The sequence below is a fragment of the Ailuropoda melanoleuca genome, chromosome 3, assembly GCF_002007445.2.
Source record: "Ailuropoda melanoleuca isolate Jingjing chromosome 3, ASM200744v2, whole genome shotgun sequence".
Classification (NCBI taxonomy): Eukaryota; Metazoa; Chordata; class Mammalia; order Carnivora; family Ursidae; genus Ailuropoda; species Ailuropoda melanoleuca.
In genome coordinates, this window is record NC_048220.1 from 26,856,555 (window position 1) to 26,873,933 (window position 17,379).

Sequence of the window (17,379 nt, forward strand, 5' to 3'; positions counted from 1 at the left end):
GGGGCAGGTTTCCTTTTTCGCGCACATGTGGAATCAGGGAACCTACAAATTAGTTTCATCCCAGCAAGGTGAACCTCCTTATCTGATATTAACTTTGGGACCATGACCTCAGGCATGTTTTGCATATACCTTTCCATAGGCAAATGTAACAAAGAACTAAAATCTAAGGCTTGAAAGGTTATTAGCTATTACTAAACTTAACACACGCCTTGGAGAGCTCACTCATACTATCTCCATGGTTCAGACCTCACCAGGGAACAATCCTAAAGAATCTCAAGCACACAAAATGTATTCTTAAATATGGTTTAATACTCTTCTCCATTTCTGTACATCACAACACCAAGATTTCGCTGCTTAGGATCTCTCTGTAGAGGCTATAGAGAATGCAAAGGCTACGGTTTTCACCCCCTCTTATTTACGAGTTTGTATGTGTAAGTGTAATACATATCAGTATATATTGATACACACATCAATATATAATGCAATATATATCACCAAAGAGAACACATTGATTAAAGAAATACAAAAATTTGGCATCATTTCCAAACTTAAATAGTAAAAATAAAAACTACAAAAGGAGCTGCATACCCTAAATGTATCATGTGAAACAACAAGCATATTCAAAATGTAAATTTACATCCAATTTCTCTGGTCTTGTCATATCACATTAGACCCATTTACAATGGCAAAACCCTAAGGTACTGCTGTGAAGAGAGCATGTTTGCTCGCTCTTGGGTGTTCTGCAAACAAACAGCAGAGCCCAAAGCAAAAGCCTGTTCCGGTGAAGCCTCCCACGTTGGTGAATATCAAAGAATTGACTCTTCTCACTGGGGGTTGAGACATTAGGTTATACATTGAAAGACAGTCATTTGGACCTCGAGTACAGTGTGAGAACCAGAAGCTTACAGTTAAGACATACTCCCTTCATTCAAGTGAAACAGGATTATTGGAACGATAGGCAGGTCTGCAACCTGGGAACAAGGAGCTGGTTCAGACCAATAAAGCTACGAGTGACTGAGTCAAGTCAGTGAAGAACAGCAGTTAGGCACTAAAGTGTTAAAAGTACCCAATTTGAAAACCAAATGCACCCCACTACCCTATCAGTGTGGGAATGATACCAATTGACTTTTAAAACCTTTGGTCCTTCAAAGTCCATTTGGTATACTTTTCTTCATTGCTACCACTGGGCACATCCTATACACTTTATTCATTGTCACCACCTCGGGCACGCCATGACCTTGTACATCAGCTGGGGTCGAGTCCCACTTAGAGCCCAGCTGTGAAGCATAAGCTTCAGGTTTTCAGGCCCACTTTTGGATCCACCATATTAAGTCCTTGGTGCCAGAAGCTGTGTCCCATCCCTTCCCACCCCTGCCCTCCCCACCCCCTCCCATAATTTCTCATATGAGAGGTGCTTGTAAGTCCCATATTTGAAACAGATGCTCCAACCCCACCAGGTCAGGGGTTTATAATTACATGCACAGTCATACATGTCTTGTCAGTCGTTCCTGTGAAAAACCTTGCAGTTCATTTTTAAAAAATCAAAACATTCACATAATCTCATGCCATCCAACACAAGGAAAACACGACCACCTCCCTTTTACCAAGGACAGACCCAAGCAAAATAAAATATTCTTTAAATTTCTTTGTGTCCACTTAAATTGCATGTTTTATTTCTCCCAATCCCAGCAATAGCACAGAAGCCCCATCATATCCATCCCAAACTGGTTTCTAGTAGGCTAAGATTATGGGAACCCTTGTCAATGCAACTGATGCTAAGGGTTCCCAAACCCTGGGCACAAATGCGCCTGCAAAACAGATGGAAGGAACTAGTGCACTTGGCCCAAATGCTTCATATGTAAGTTTGACTTTGCAATGCAGTTTGCATCCTCAAAACTGACAGTCTGGAGGGGGAAGGAGTAGTGTGAGGGAGTTAAGTTGAAATTGCCTCCTATTAGCTCACCCTTTCAACATTAAACAGAGACCAAGAGAGAAATGGTTCTGACATTTCACCGCGTGTATTTCTTATGCAGTCTAAGCTGAGAATGCCATGTAAATGGGTCACTGCGAAATGCAGCAATTTAATTTTTCTCCAATCAAAATAAGAAACAAACCAGTATGATCTCATTTCTATTAACTTTTGAAGGTTTACAGCAGTTAAAGTATTTTGATTCTATGTATGAAGGTTAAAAAAATCATTTTTTTTTTCATAAAATACAAGAGCAACCAATTTCACCATCGAGTAAAAGTAAAAACTGGGATTCTTTTTTAAATTAGTCCAAAGTGGCATTTTAGGAACTTAGTTGTAGGCTGCTGCGCTGACACCATGACAAACCAAAGTGTAGGGTTGGGTCTGGTTTTGTTTCGGTTTTTTCAATATCCAATGCTCATGGATTAAGTTCTGGAAATGTTCCAATTGTAAGGCAGGGATCTGTTTGGATTCCACCACGGGTATGCTCCTTGGGTTGGATGCTGGAGGGTGAGGCACGTTTTGCCGGACCCATGTCGACTACCTAGTAGTCATCAAGGTCAAAAAATTCATCATCTCCTCCTTGGTATTCCATTCCCTGGAAATCTACTCGGTACCGCAAGATACCTGGGGAAGCAAATCAAAGAGTAAATTACCTGTGTTTACGGGATGGGGAAGGTTCACTTCAGTAAGGAAAGCCCAATTCCTGTAAAATTACAGGAAACACACAGATGGTGATAAAAGGTGGTCCTAACCATGGGGTGCCTGAGTGGCACAGTCAGTTGGCTGTCTGACTCTTGGTTTCCGCTTGGGTCAGGTTATGATCTCCCGGTGGTGGACTGAGCCCTGTATCAGGTTCCGCACTCAGCACAGAGTCTGCTTGGGTTTGACTCTCCGTCTCCCTCTGTCCCTCCCCACCATGCGCACGTGCTCTCCTCTCTCTCAAATGAATAAATCTTTTAAAAAGGGTCCCAACCAAGGAAACCTCCTGCCTTGGTGGATAAGTGCACCATGCCTGAAGTAACTTGACTTTGGGATAGCCAGGAAAGCTTTGGCTTGAGATCCTGGCCTTAGGTTTACTTTCCTTACTTGCTACTCACCACCAATTCCACCAAATCCTTTCACAAACTGGGATCCTTCTTGTGACTTATCTGTGACAATTTCCAACGTAGCTCCAAATTTTTTATAGTTGTTAGCAAACCATTCCAGCAGGGGCATGCTCTCAATCAGCTCATGTTCTTGTCCTGTCTACAAGGGTGACCATGAGATACAGAAAAAATGGGATCAGGTTATACCAAGACTTAGTGGCGCTATCCTCCCCATCCATCGTCATTCTCATTCTCCCTCTCATTAAGTGGATGTACAAGTCTCTATATGAATTGTGGTTTCTAGTGATATAATTCTAATAGCATAGAAATTCTATTTCAAATAATATTCCTCCTCAGGCTCTGGCTCAGTGATGAAATGTCAACACACACTTAGTTTTTCAACTTCTGGTTCCTGTTGTTTCTAAAGTCAGGCTGTTGTAAAGTGTCTCCAGGCAGCACCATTTAACAACCCAGAACAGACACATCAGAACTGCTTTAGGAGTAGCCTGGTTAAAAAAAAAACACAAAGTCCTTCAACTCACAATTTGAGGAAGCTACTACCCTTAAGGGTTCTGTGCTGGGCAGGTGACACGTGAAGCTGTGATGATGCATTTAGACTAAACCTGCAGGTGTTTCAGTGTAAGAGCTGATAAAATGAGCAAAGAAAGCACACAATTGCAGTGCAGAAGAGGCACGAGTCAATCAAATTTCTACTATTTCAAGAATAAGAATGCTAAACTACTTTAAAAATAACGAACCACAGTAACCATGGCGTGGCCTCCTTGCTTGGAGTCAGAGTGGTATGTAGCAGATAACAGGTGATCACCTCCTCCTGCTCCCCCCACCCCTCTACCTGCCAACAGTATGAAACTTGGTTTCCCAAGGCAGATACTCTATGCTGCCAGTGCTCTAACATGGATTTATGTTTCCTTGCCATGTATCAGCAAACTAGGAAAACAACTACTTACCTCTTTGTCTGTGAAATGAGATTTATCCTTTTCTTGTTCTGGAGTTAGATAGAGAATTTTCTCCTCTGTAGCATTGGGGAAAAAATGTGTTAACCTGGTTCTCACACACTAACAGATAAAAGTCTCATGGGGTAAGTCAGGTTAGGTCAAACAGTTTCTGAACTCCTCCTATCAACCTTCTTTTCATAAACATATTAGTCCACATGCACTGAGTGTCTACCAGGTATCCTGCTCCTACCATACATAAACATCAAAGACATTCAAGATATAGTTCTTGTCCTCAGGAAATTTAACAGTCTTAAGCAGACATTTATCAGTTCAAGCAGAACAATTGATGCAGAATGAAGCCACCTCCCCCAAATCTCCACCTCAGGTTTCCAGAACAGAGGTCACTAACAAAAAAGCAATCTTATTTTATTTTCTAATTCTCATACCTTCTGTGCCTTGACAATGAAGAACGTATCTCATTATATCCAGATTTTCATAGACTATTAGAATCTCTACAGCTCCCATTTCTAAAGCCTTTAGTGTATCTTCAACTCCAAAACAGTACTTGCCCGTGTCCTGGCTGATTTCATCAAAGTATCGTCCTGTGATTAGAAACAGGTCAGTAAGTACATATATTAAAGTTTCCTTTGTAGAAAAAGACTATCTTGCTCAAAACCCCAGAGAGGGGAAAATAATCAACTTAAAAATAATTAAGTGCCAAAAGTCAGTGAAAAATCATACCACTCTAGTTGAAGCTCCAGAATTCCACTCAAGAGGTTAAGGGCTGGGCCAAATACACAGCCATTTGGGAAAGTATGTGTGCTCCGTTAAATCAGAAACAAAGCCAAAAAATGGCCAGATTAATCTCTAATTTGGGCTCTCTAGTCACCACTCTATTACAAAGGATAATATGCAAAATAAGATTGAAGTTTGGTTCCTATTGCCAAAGGGTAAAAACAACAGAATATAAGCACACTTATTAGAACTCATAACTAAAGGAAGATTAATAATTCCACTGAGGAAGTTCTTAATACAAATGCCGAATCTTCCTTTTGTACCTTTTCAGCATCTTGTTACATACATAGAATCGTATACACACAAATATACACACAAAAACATTTCACAGAATAAGTAAATAAACTGGATTTCACTGATACCTATTAATTTCTTCTCTTGAATGAACTTCACGTTGGAGAGAACTTCAGTAGATAACTCAATAGCTTGGTTGAATCCATTTTCACCACCATAGGAAATATCAACTAATTTTAAAACTTTTGATTGCAACCTCTGACATACACACACATTAAAAAAAAAAAAGCATCATTAGTACTTCAAGACACCAAGACCACTACTACTTTTTTTTTTTTTTTAAGATTTTATTTATTATTTATTTGACAGAGAGAGAGTGAGTGAGAGAGAGAACACAAGCAGGGGGAATGGGAGAGGGAGAAGCAGGCTCCCCACAGAACAGGGAGCCCAAAGCCAGGCTTGATTTATCCCAGGACCCCAGGTTCATGACCTGAGCCGAAGGCAGACACTTAACAACTGAGCCACCCAGGCACCCCAAGACCACTACTTCTTAATGGCATGCAAAGCTCAGCATTATGAACACTGAAGTCTAAGGGGAAGAATACAGGGAAAGAACCCAATTTATTCACCAGCAGGTCTCAGTGAGCAACACTGTCAAGGGCAAACTTCCTCAGCCAATTACAGCACACATTCAATTAGACCCATAAGAGGCCAACTCGTTAATCATCAATAAGACTAAGTTTCTTATTAAGGAAACGGGAGACTGTTAGTCCCTGCCATATAAATTTGTAGGGTACAACACCACTTCTTTGGTTGGGACTTCTACCATAATGCTATTCCTGCTCCAGGAGAGCATCTTGGGAACAGTGTTATATCTGAGCCCATGTCACAAACCAAAAGATTTTTCTGGAATAAATGCTTCTGGCTAATTAGCTCTGTCATATTGCTGAGAGTTCACTGCTTTATTTACCTCCAGGAATAAATCAGAAAAAGACCAGAAAAACCAGCCCCTAGTTTCTTTGAAGTCACCCTTCATTTGGAGGCCAGTTATGGCAATCCACTAAACCAGGAGCTCCCACAGGACCAGAATGATTCTATATAAAAATGGTTGGTTTGGGGGGCACCTCAGTTAGTTAAGCGCTGCCTTTGGCTCAGGTCATAATCCCAGGGTCCTGGAATAGAGCCTCACATCGGGCTCCCTGTTCAGTGGGGAGTCTGTTTCTCCCTCTGCCCCTCACCCTGCTCGTGCTTGCTCTCTCTCCCAAACAAATAAAACCCTTAGGGGGGGAAAAAAAAATAAGGTTGGTTCTGAAAAAGAAAAAAGACCCAGAAAAGCATGGAGGAATGTTTCTTTCTTTCCTTTTTTTCAAGATTTTATTTATTTATTTGAGAGAGAAAAAGACAGATAGTATGAGAGCAGAGGGAGAAACAGACTCCCCACTGAGCAGGGATCCCGATGTGGGGCTCAATCCCAGAACTCTGGGATCATGACCTGAGCTGAAAGCAGATGCTTAACTGACCGAGCCACCCAGGCACCCCTGGGGGAATGGTTCTTAAACACCTGGAATTCTACCAGTTCAGAGCTAGGTGGTTTTTTGTTTTTTAGAGCTAGGTTTTTAAACATGAACTGTATTACCTGAAAACCAAAAAAAAGATGTGCATGTCCCACTACTCAATGGACCCACTTATTCCCACCTAGCAACTTAACTAACAGAGCATTGATTTCTCACTTACCTGATCAAACATATCAGATTGACTTAGTTCAGTTTTAAAGTCAGCTGATCCAGCTAAAACAAGACCAGCCACATTCACTTTGTCCCCAGAAATAAACAGCTGTACAGCAGTCTCAGCTACTTTCCGAACATAGTTATGTCGCTTTTCCATTCTTAAACGAGCAAAACGCAAGGCTGATTGACCTCCTCTACCTTTGACACAAAACATGGGGGGGGGGGGAAGGGCAATCACTAAAAAGTACAAAATAACCTGCTAATTAAAAACTAAATAACCATGCTATTACCAACAAAAGGACAAAGAGAAGAATCACTACTTCCTTAACTGTTTGACATAAACTGACACACATTTTTAGAGAGTAATTATTATTTATCAAAAGAAGAGCCACAAGCACCAAGGAGTCATGAGTCATTTCATGATGCCTCTCCCATCCTCTGGATTTAGTCCCCTCCATTAAACAGCTGACCCCTCTTAAAAAAAAAAAAAAGATTTTTTAAAATGTAATCTCTACTCCCAAAGTGGGGCTTGAATTCACAACCCAGAGATCAAGAGTTGCATGCTCCACCAAAGGAGACAGTCAGGCATCCCTACAGTTGACCCTTAAATAATAAAGGTTTGAACTGTGTGGGTCCATTTATATATGAATTTTTTTCGATAAACACAGTACAGTTCTGTAAATGTATTTTTTCTTCCATATGATTTTAATAACATTTTCTTTTCTCTAATTTAAAGAATATAGTGCAAAATAAAACATAACATAACTGACGTGTTCATCAACTATTTATGTTAATGCTAAGGCTTCCCAGCAACTGGTTGTTAGTAGGTAAGTTCTTGGGGAGTCAAACGTTATATGCAGCCAAGACAGTACCCCTTAAGCCCCATGTTGTTCAAGGGTCAACTGTACTATTTGTGTCCTTATTGCTAGATACAAAGAAAATGGGCTCATGTTCTCTTCCTGTGTTACCATGTTTCTTTGGGAGATCCACAGTGAATTTGTGCAGGACTTCTCTTGTGTTTCCTTGGAGTGTGCCAAAAAGTGCACCACTACCATCTATTACAATGAAGCCAAACTTGCTGTCATCTGAAAGTAGTGCTGTAAGGGCCTGAAAAGCAAACATAAAGTACCACACAATAAATCCCAAAACCTTTCGAGGGTCAAGACAAAATCCAAAAGGACATATACAAGCGCTTTCACCCCATCCAGAATGGTATGAATACTTAGAAAAGCCATTTTATGGAATAATTTAGACTTCAGCTACGAATATGTAACTCATATGTACAATTTTGAACCAGATGCAGGGGAAAAAAACCAACAATATTGATGTGAAGTCTTTCAACAAACCTGACCTGGACACGTGAATACAAAGCCAACTCAGATATAGGGTTCAGATTCATTCTAGTCCCTGATTTGATTTAGTGATGGCAATCCATGGAACATAATGTTCAAATTAAGTCTAACCTCAAAAAAAAAAAAAAAAACAAAACCACACACACACAAAAAAAAACAAAATACCAAACAAAAAAACCTAACCTCCAAGAGTTGACTTTTCTATATAACCACCCGCACCAAAAGGCAGTATTCCTTATAGCGAAGAGTATCTTGCAAATCAACTCTAGAGTAGGAGTACATGAGTAAAAAACCCAGAGAAAAAGATCTAGTTTTGAAATGTTTCATTTAACTCCTATGTCTTGAGCCTCCTTAATGATACCAGGATATAAAACTCAATCTTATTTTAAAGGTATTATATAGCCAAATGATTTGGTTTTATGGGGGAAACCCCTCCTTCTGGGTTAGCATATAACTATATCCCCATAGTTCTGCCTCCTGAAAGAGCAAATATTTAAACAGTCTGTGAACCCATATAGATGGGTGAATTTTCATGATGGGAGTCTGTGTACCTGGTAAATGACTAACTGCTAGGGGCCAGGCTTTTTTGGAGTTAAGAAATACCCATTCCATTTTAACTAAGGAAGAAATTTCCTTTAAGAATTGATGAGAAAGCAGATTAATCATTAAGAATCAATCTTTAACCATTCCATGTCTGATAATTAGCATTAGGACATGAATATTACGCACATTACGTCACAATCTGTTAAGCAGCTTGACTGATTTTAGGTTTTCAGTAATTCTGCTCATCAGGGAATACTTATGCCTCATAAGAATGTGTAATTATCCTGATTAAAGAGAAGGTAAATTATGTGGTGCAATATGTCACACTCATATCTAGTTATCAACATATCAATTAAAAGCCAAAGTAAACAAAGCTAGCAAGATTAAACAGTACCTTTGAAGAGTTAAGGTTTAGAAATACCAATGAAGCTAGCTTAATAAGTAAGTTAAAGCTAGATAACACGAGTACCAGGTACTATTTAAATTAACAAGACTCAATATCTGCTTTCATGAAACTAGATACAGGTAAGTGGGACTGGATAAGAGCCTTCCCAATGAAGCTTCTGCCAGAAGGAGGCTGGCAAGATAGCCAAGAGAACACTCTCATTCATCTATGCAACAAACCAAGATCCAACTGGAATTGGACTTCCTGTCAAGTTAGCAGAAATCATCCACTGTAAACTGTGTCGACAAATGTCAGTTCTAATTCCACTGTAGAGGTTTTTCCCTAGGTCAATGAAAAGCAAAAGACTGAACTAGGAGCCAGCTGTGAATTCGATTGTTCTACTGTTGACTGATTTAGGTCACTCTAATGAGGCTTCCTTTCCACCCTTAAATTTTATGTTATGGCAGCTCTGTCACTCAAAAGTTTCATGGCGGGGAAAAAAGCTCTTATAGGCCTCAAGATTTTATAATTTGTGAACTGAGAAACTAAGGGTGCTAGAAATACAGCTAAATATCATGGGTATATAGGGAGAGACGGAGATTAGGTTAGGCAATTACATCTTCACCTCTAACCAATTCTCCAAACTCAGTTTAGCACTTTCCTCAAACATGCTAAAATGACTATGTCATTGTGTCATGATAAATGTAATGTTTTTATTTTTTGAAAACAGCCAGCCTTGTGACTTAGAAAACAGTCTGGCAATTCTTCAAAAGGTTAAAGAGTTAGCACAGAAATTCCATTCCTAAGCATATACCTGCCCCTCCCCCATGAAAACATATGGTCACCAAAAAATCTGTACATGTGTGTTCAGAGCAGCATTATTCCTAATAGCCAAACAGTGGGAACAACACAAATGCCCATCAACTGATGAAGAGATAAAATGCAGCAAGTATCATCTGGTAATAAAAAGGGATGAAGTACTGATGCTAAGTTAAACCAGCTGCAAAAAGTCACCCACTGTATGAAATGCCCAACATACGCGAGTCTAGAGACAGTAAAGATCAGTCATAGCCTAGAGAAGAGAGATCTTGGGAGGGGTGGGAATGAGGTGAGGACTGGTAGTAACTGCTAATGGGTATGTGGTTTCTTTCTGGAATGATAACAATATTCTGTGCTTGAACTTCTTACCTCTGTATGGAATTTGTTGTCACACAAATACAATGACGTATTAATTGGTTTGAAAGGTTCAAAGTCAATGTTGACTTTCTTTTCCTTTCCTTCTTCTGTTACAATTGTACCACAGTAAACAACCAGGCCATTTGGAGGTACTGCAAAAAACACAATTTCTCTACTTAAATCCACAGCTAATTTTCCTCAATTAACAGAAAATATTCCAACAGTTTACTGTCCCTGCTCCTTTATTTTTTAATTATTTTTTAAAGATTTTGTTTTTCAGCAATCTCTATACCCAGCATGGGGCTTGAACTTACAACCTGGAGATCAAGAGTCACATGCTCTACCGACTGAGCCAGCCAGGCGCCCCATGTCCCTGGCTTCTTTAAATCTTAATTTAAATAAAGCAGAAATATTTATAAATCTCTCCTGCAGAATTCTCTAATTTTGAAAATTCTTTTTTTTTTTTTTAAAGATTTTATTTATTTATTTGACAGAGATAGAGACAGCCAGCGAGAGAGGGGAACACAAGCAGAGGGAGTGGGAGAGGAAGAAGCAGGCTCCCAGTGGAGGAGCCTGACGTGGGGCTTGATCCCAGAACACCAGGATCATGCCCTGAGCCGAAGGCAGACGCTTAACGACTGAGCCACCCAGGCGCCCCTGAAAATTCTTGAGATGTTTTAAAAGGGAGAATTTTTGTCTTTAAGCAACTACTACTTTAAAGAAAAGTAACTTAAAAAAGGGGGCGGGTGTTAAATTCCAAGGCCAAACGGACATTGCTGACAGATGTCTGAGAAAAACCATTAGTAACCAAAAGCATCATGGCAGGATCAAAATGGAAAATATAGCCAAGATAAAGCACAGCAAGAAAATGATCAAGCTCTAGATTACCTTTGTTATAAAGTTTGAGTCTTTGTTGTACAGATGTAATGGCTCCCAGGACTGAAAGGCGGTTTACTCGTGACTTAATGTTAGATGCAGTTCCAAACTCATCTGCTAACATTTTTGCCACTCGTGAAATCTGGTCTTTGGGAGGAATGATCAATGATATCATGCTTGTGCCATTGCTGTGGAAGAAAGAATAACATTAGAGGTTCAAGTACCATGTATGTAAGTGAAGAGTGAAGAGTTTAAATTCATGCTTATCATTAGTAAAGTAAGCTACTGAAATTCCCCTAAAATAGAAACGGGATCACTCCCAAAGTGACCAGGAAGGTAGTAACTTACACCAGTGTAATCAAAGTACGCGGGTTAGGAAGAATGTTCAGAATATGGTAGGTACTCAATTCTTTGTTTTTTAATTAAAGTTTTTATCTATCTATCATCTATCTATCTATCTATCTATCTATCTATCTATCTATCATCTATCATCTATCTGGGAGACAGCACAAACGGGGAGAAAGATAAGCCAATGCCCCACTGAGTGGGGAGCATGATGCCGGACTCGATCCCAGGACCCTTAGATTATAACCTGAGCCGAAGTCAGACGCTTAACCAACTGAGCCACCCAGGTACCCCAGTACTCAATTATTTGAATGAATCTTAGCTAAGGAAAAAGACACACTTTAAGGGATGCTCAGGAAATACCTCATTCTTCAAGGGCAAAGAGAGAAGCTTTCACAAGGGGGTGACAACAGGCTGAAATTTGACAGAGTCCCCGGCAGATGCCTGGAATCTGGCGGTTCTTTCAGTGGGAGAAGCCATCACAGGGTGATGCAACAAGTCTTTTACAAAGTCTAGATGAAATAACAACTGAATATCATCCTGTCCACCTCTTCCCCCTTCAAATTCCAGGCTCACCATGAAAATTTATAATCACTAATTTAGCATCCTAAGTAATCTGATAATGGGAAAGGAGTGTCTTGGAATTCACACAAATATCCCAATTAGGAAATCACACAGTCACTCTATGTGTATCTCTGAATGTACTTTACATATTAATCACTTTTGATTTTGAAAAGATATATACACATACAGCATACACTGAGGACCTGGTCAATTCTGGGTGTTCAAATTCCAGCTTCAGGAACTAACAACAAGGACCAATCTCTGAACTATGGAGGACACTACTACCAAGGCCTAGCCATATGGGAAGACCCTTTTGAGCAGCCATCAACCTTTACCTAACCTTGATACTGAAGCCAACATCATCTTTTTTAGCTACATTATCTGAAGATACTTATTAGCAGTATCTCATTTCAGTATTTCCAGTTCTACATGAAGGACACACAAAACTACATTATCAAAACATATCAACTCAACACTAATCATTAGGATAATGCAAATCAAAACACAAAACCACTTCACACCCATTAAAATAGTTATGATCAAAAAACAAAGTAACATGCTGGCAAAGATGTGGAGATATGAGAACCCAATGCCCTGCTGGTGGTAATGTTAAATCATATAGCCATTATGGGTAACAGCAGGCCAGTTGTTCACATAATTAAACATAGAATCATCATATGATCTAGCAATTCCACTTCTGGGTCTATCCTCTCCGAAGATACTTGTGCACTAATGCTTATAGCCAGCAATGTTCACAACAGCCAACAGACAGAACTCATATGTCCATCTATCCACCTGATGGATAAATAATAACACAAAAAAGTGCCACAGAGATACAGTGGAATATTATTCAGTCTTAAAGGAAATTCTGACACATGCTACAGTATGTATGAGCCTTGAAAATTTATGCTAAGGGAAATAAGCCAGATACAAAAGGTCACATACCATATGATTCCACTTATATGAGGTGTCTAGAGTAGTCAAATTCACAAAGACAGAACAGTGGTTGCTGGGGAGGGGGAGGGGAAATAGGGTGTTTGTTGTTTAGTATAGTTTCAGTTTTACAAGATGAGAGTTCTGGAGACTGGTTGCATAACAATGTGAATGTATTTTTAACACTACTAAATTGTACGCTTAAAATGGCTAAGATGGTTAAATTTTATGCTAGGTGTACTCTGCCACAATACAGAAGTTAAAAAAAGTTCATTTATGATAAAAAAATTTAAAGCACACATTTGTCTCCTTAAAATAGCAGTTCTCAACCTTGGATGCACATTAAAATCACAGGGGGAGGTGGTTATCTAGGTGGCCCCTTCTCAAAAAAGTTCCTGTAAGTTGTATTCCTTAAGATGCTATTCTCATCTGACTCTCTTCTTAAGTTTAAGAAATGCCAATATAATCAACTGCCAATACCCAAACAGCATGGAAAGGTTACTATTTAAAGTATTAGATTATCAGGATGCCTGGGTGGCTCAGTTGGTTAAGTGTTTGCCTTCAGCTCAGGTCATGATCCGGGGTCCTGCGACCAAGTCCCACATCAGACTCCTTGCTTGGCTTTGCTTAGGCGGGGGGGGGGTGGGTGGGGCAGGGCCGGGGCCCTGCTTCTCCCTCTGCCTGCTGCTCCCCCTGATTGTGAGCTCGCTCTGACAAAATAAGTAAATAAAATCTTTAAAGTATACATAATAACTCGTGTTCACTGAGGCATTAGTAACAGCAGTCAAAAAGCAGAAAAAATCCTATGTCTAATGAACAAAACAAAATGTTGTATATTCATATGATAGAATATTATTCAGCAATAAAAAGGAATGGAGTATGGATATTTTACATTATACCAAGTAAATGCAGTCACAAAAACCACATATTTTATGGTTTCATTTATATGAAATGTGCAGAACAGGCAACCTAGAGGCAGAAAAAAGCCTGCCAAGGTAGAATGGGGAGTGGCTAGTAATGGGTATGCGGGAGGGAAGAGTCTTTCTGGGTTGATAAAAATGTTCTAAAACTAGATAGTGCTGCTTGCAGAACTCCTGAAAAACCAGTATACTGTGTCCTTTAAAAAGGGGGTAATTAGGAGGGTGCCTGGCTGGCTCAGTCAGAAGAGCATGCAACTCTTGATCTCAGGGTTGTGGGTTCGAGCCCCATGCTGGGTGCAGAGATTACTTAAATAAATTCTTCAAAACAACAGCAGCAAAACCCCAACCCGCCCCCAAATAAGGTGGGGGACGTAATTAGGGGTGCCTGGCTGGCTTAGTAGGTGGTGCATATGACTCGATCTCAGAGTTTTGAGTTTGGGGTCCATGCTGGACATAGAGCTTACTTTAAAAATAGGCTCCTGGGTAGCTCACTTGGTTAAGCCTCTGCCTTCGTTTGGCTCAGGTCATGATCCCGGAGTCCGGGGATCAAGCCCCACACTGGGTTCCCTGCTCAGCAGGGAGTATGCTTCTCCCTCTGACCCTCCCCTCTCTCATGCTCTCTCTCAAATAAATAAAATCTTAAAAAAAAAAGGGAATAATTTTTACAGTATATAAAACTGTATACCAATAAAGCTGTTACTAAAAAAGAATCTATGGGAAAGACTCAGAACAGGACACTCCTTTTAAAATCTTTGTCTTTTAACCTGACAGCTTACTAGAAAAGCTAAAGGTTTTTCTGAGAAATGTTAGTATGTGTTAACTAAATTAACAATAAACAATAAATTGTTAATTTTACGCTAAAAAAACTGGATTATCAGTTTTATAAGGAGAATGAATGGCCATATGAACAGAATCAAATCAGTAACATACCCATATAGGAAATTAATAACCCCAAATCTAATGGCTGGCCTTTCTTACCATAGCTACAGTATAAATTGAGCCAATTTATATTATATTACATATAGTAAAATTAATTTTGCAAATTTGTTTTTCCTCAGTATTAGTGGTAAAAAGGGACCTCATTTACACAAGACCCTGCCCTTTGAAAGTTTTCTCTATAAGCAGACAAGCTGCCTTATCTAGTCCTTCCAACTATCAAAATAGTTACACTCAGATTATCAGCTTATTTTCTATCTCTAAAACTGGCACTATTTCTGTTGGGGCTTCTGTTCAAAACCCAGAAGGCCAGTTCATAACTTTTGTGATACTCTCCTCAATACAGGTTGATCAATGACAGACAGTACATGGTAAAGTATGCCATATGCTTTGCTGTCACCCCTTGGGTTGGGAAGCAAGTATTCTAGCCAAACCAGAGAATTAAGCCGACTTATAAAGAGCAGCTTCACTTGGCATCACAAACACAATCAAAATGACCACAAAGCAAAGCTGCTTCAAAACAATCCCTTGCTCAATGCACACACAGACACTCATTAAGTCAGGTGTATCACTCTCTAAAATGTTTCTCATTTTAATGTTCACAGTATAACTACAAAAAGGAACTTATCTAAACCAGGACACGGTGTCTAGAAATCAAAAATTCTACATACTACTCTACCTGTGGCCATGATCCAGTTTCTGAACTAGATGGAAAAACAATTTCCAAATGAAACAAACTGGTATCTTCTATTACAAAAAAAGAAAAATGATCTTTACAGTCAGTGAGTTCGCTGGATCCTATTTTTTTTAAATGATTTTTTATTATATTATGTTAGTCACCATACAGTACATCCCCGGTTTCCGATGTAAAGTTCGATGATTCATTAGTTGCGTATAACACCCAGTGCACCATGCAATACGTGCCCTCCTTACTACCCATCACCAGTCTATCCCATTCCCCCACCTCCCTCCCCTCTGAGGCCCTCAGTTTGTTTTTCATAGTCCATAGTCTCTCATGTTTCATTCCCCCTTCTGATTACCCCCCTTTCTTTATCCCTTTCTTCCCCTACCGATCATCCTAGTTCTTATGTTTCATAGATGAGAGAAATCATATGATAATTGTCTTTCTCTGCTTGACTTATTTCACTTAGCATTATCTCCTCCAGTGCCGTCCATGTTGCAGCAAATGTTGAGAATCATTCTTTCTGATAGCTGAGTAATATTCCATTGTATATATGGACCACAACTTCTTAATTGCTGGATCCTATTTTTAAGCAACCAACTGTAACAAACTGCTATTCTTCCAATAATTTATCTTGCTAGGCTTCTAAAAAGGAATTTCCAGAGACCCTTTCTCATAATTTTTTATGGAGTTATGTCAAACTCTACAGGTCAAGGAGAAAGGTGTTTGCTCTGGGAGGGGCTGGAAACATTAGGCAAATAAATTTAATTTCAAACATGGTCTCTATTGTAGCTGCTACTTACCTGTCTCTACACAGGGGCTGTCAATTTATGCACAATGCACAATATGAAAATACAGAAGATGGGGAAAAAAGAAGACAGATATTTTAATACCGATTTTACTAGCTTGTGCTTGTTTTCAGATTAACAGTTCTCAAGAGAACATATTTCTCTACCCTACGGGCTCTTGGAATCTTTAGGGACCAAAGGAGTTATTTCTCAAAAGGGCTCAGTTTTTAAAAGCTGACGTGCTCTGATTTACAGAGTAGTTTCCTAGGAAATGGAACTAGCAAAGAGGCAATCAGGAGAGAATGGAATAAGAAGGGGCTCCAAGGATAGCAGTGGTGAAGCTCACTAGCTTGGGAAGCAAACAGGCACCAAACCCCAAAGGATGGAAAGTTTGAGGTTAAAGAGGAAGTTGGGACAATTTCACTGAGTGAACCCAAAATGCCTGAAGGAAATCCTTAAAGCAAGATAATCATGCAGAGGACAAAGCAATGACCTTAAGATAAGCAGCTACTTACTTTCCACTGCAGATCAGTTAAGCAGATAAGCATTCATTAAGCAACTTTGCTGCACAGCATCACAGCTGGACAACCAACCTTACACTTACATCCATGTAACATTCTAGAGAGCATATAGTGAAGACACCTAAGAATATAATCCTGCTATAGGTTTCTACATAAGTAATTCAGAAATGTGGGCTTGCCAAAAAAAGTGGTGAATTGCTAAATCTGAAATACTACTTGAAAGTTAGTTTTGGCCTCTTACTCCTTTTTTTTTTTTTTTTTTTAAAGATTTTATTTATTTATTTGACAGAGATAGAGACAGCGAGAGAGAAGGAACACAAGCAGGGGGAGTGGGAGAGGAAGAAGCAGGCTCATAGCAGAAGAGCCTGATGTGGGACTCGATCCCATAACGCCAGGATCACGCCCTGAGCCGAAGGCAGACGCTTAACCGCTGTGCCACCCAGGCGCCCCAAGCCTCTTACTCCTTTTGAATTTTGATTAATGCTCAAAAAAGTACCTTCCATTAATTTCCCTTTATGCTTTTTTCTATTCCATGTGGGATGGTGGGGTGGAAAAACCTTACGTTTTTAAATTCATCTTTATTAAGTGG

General features: G+C 39.6%; 1 protein-coding gene across 1 annotated transcript in view; it reads right to left on the bottom strand.

Annotated features, from left to right (window-relative positions):
- Positions 1 to 289: 289 nt before the first annotated feature.
- The window catches only part of ETF1 (eukaryotic translation termination factor 1), a 29,573-nt gene continuing 12,483 nt past the window's right edge, over positions 290 to 17,379 (bottom strand). Inside the window, exons 3-11 of the mRNA XM_034656082.1 lie at positions 11,114 to 11,289; positions 10,238 to 10,377; positions 7,738 to 7,876; positions 6,777 to 6,967; positions 5,171 to 5,300; positions 4,460 to 4,615; positions 4,026 to 4,090; positions 3,070 to 3,217; positions 290 to 2,596 (exon numbers count right to left, since the gene is read on the bottom strand). Coding sequence (XP_034511973.1) covers positions 2,514 to 2,596; positions 3,070 to 3,217; positions 4,026 to 4,090; positions 4,460 to 4,615; positions 5,171 to 5,300; positions 6,777 to 6,967; positions 7,738 to 7,876; positions 10,238 to 10,377; positions 11,114 to 11,289 — 1,228 coding nt within the window. The 3' untranslated portion in view covers positions 290 to 2,513. The remainder of the gene's footprint in view (positions 2,597 to 3,069; positions 3,218 to 4,025; positions 4,091 to 4,459; positions 4,616 to 5,170; positions 5,301 to 6,776; positions 6,968 to 7,737; positions 7,877 to 10,237; positions 10,378 to 11,113; positions 11,290 to 17,379) is intronic.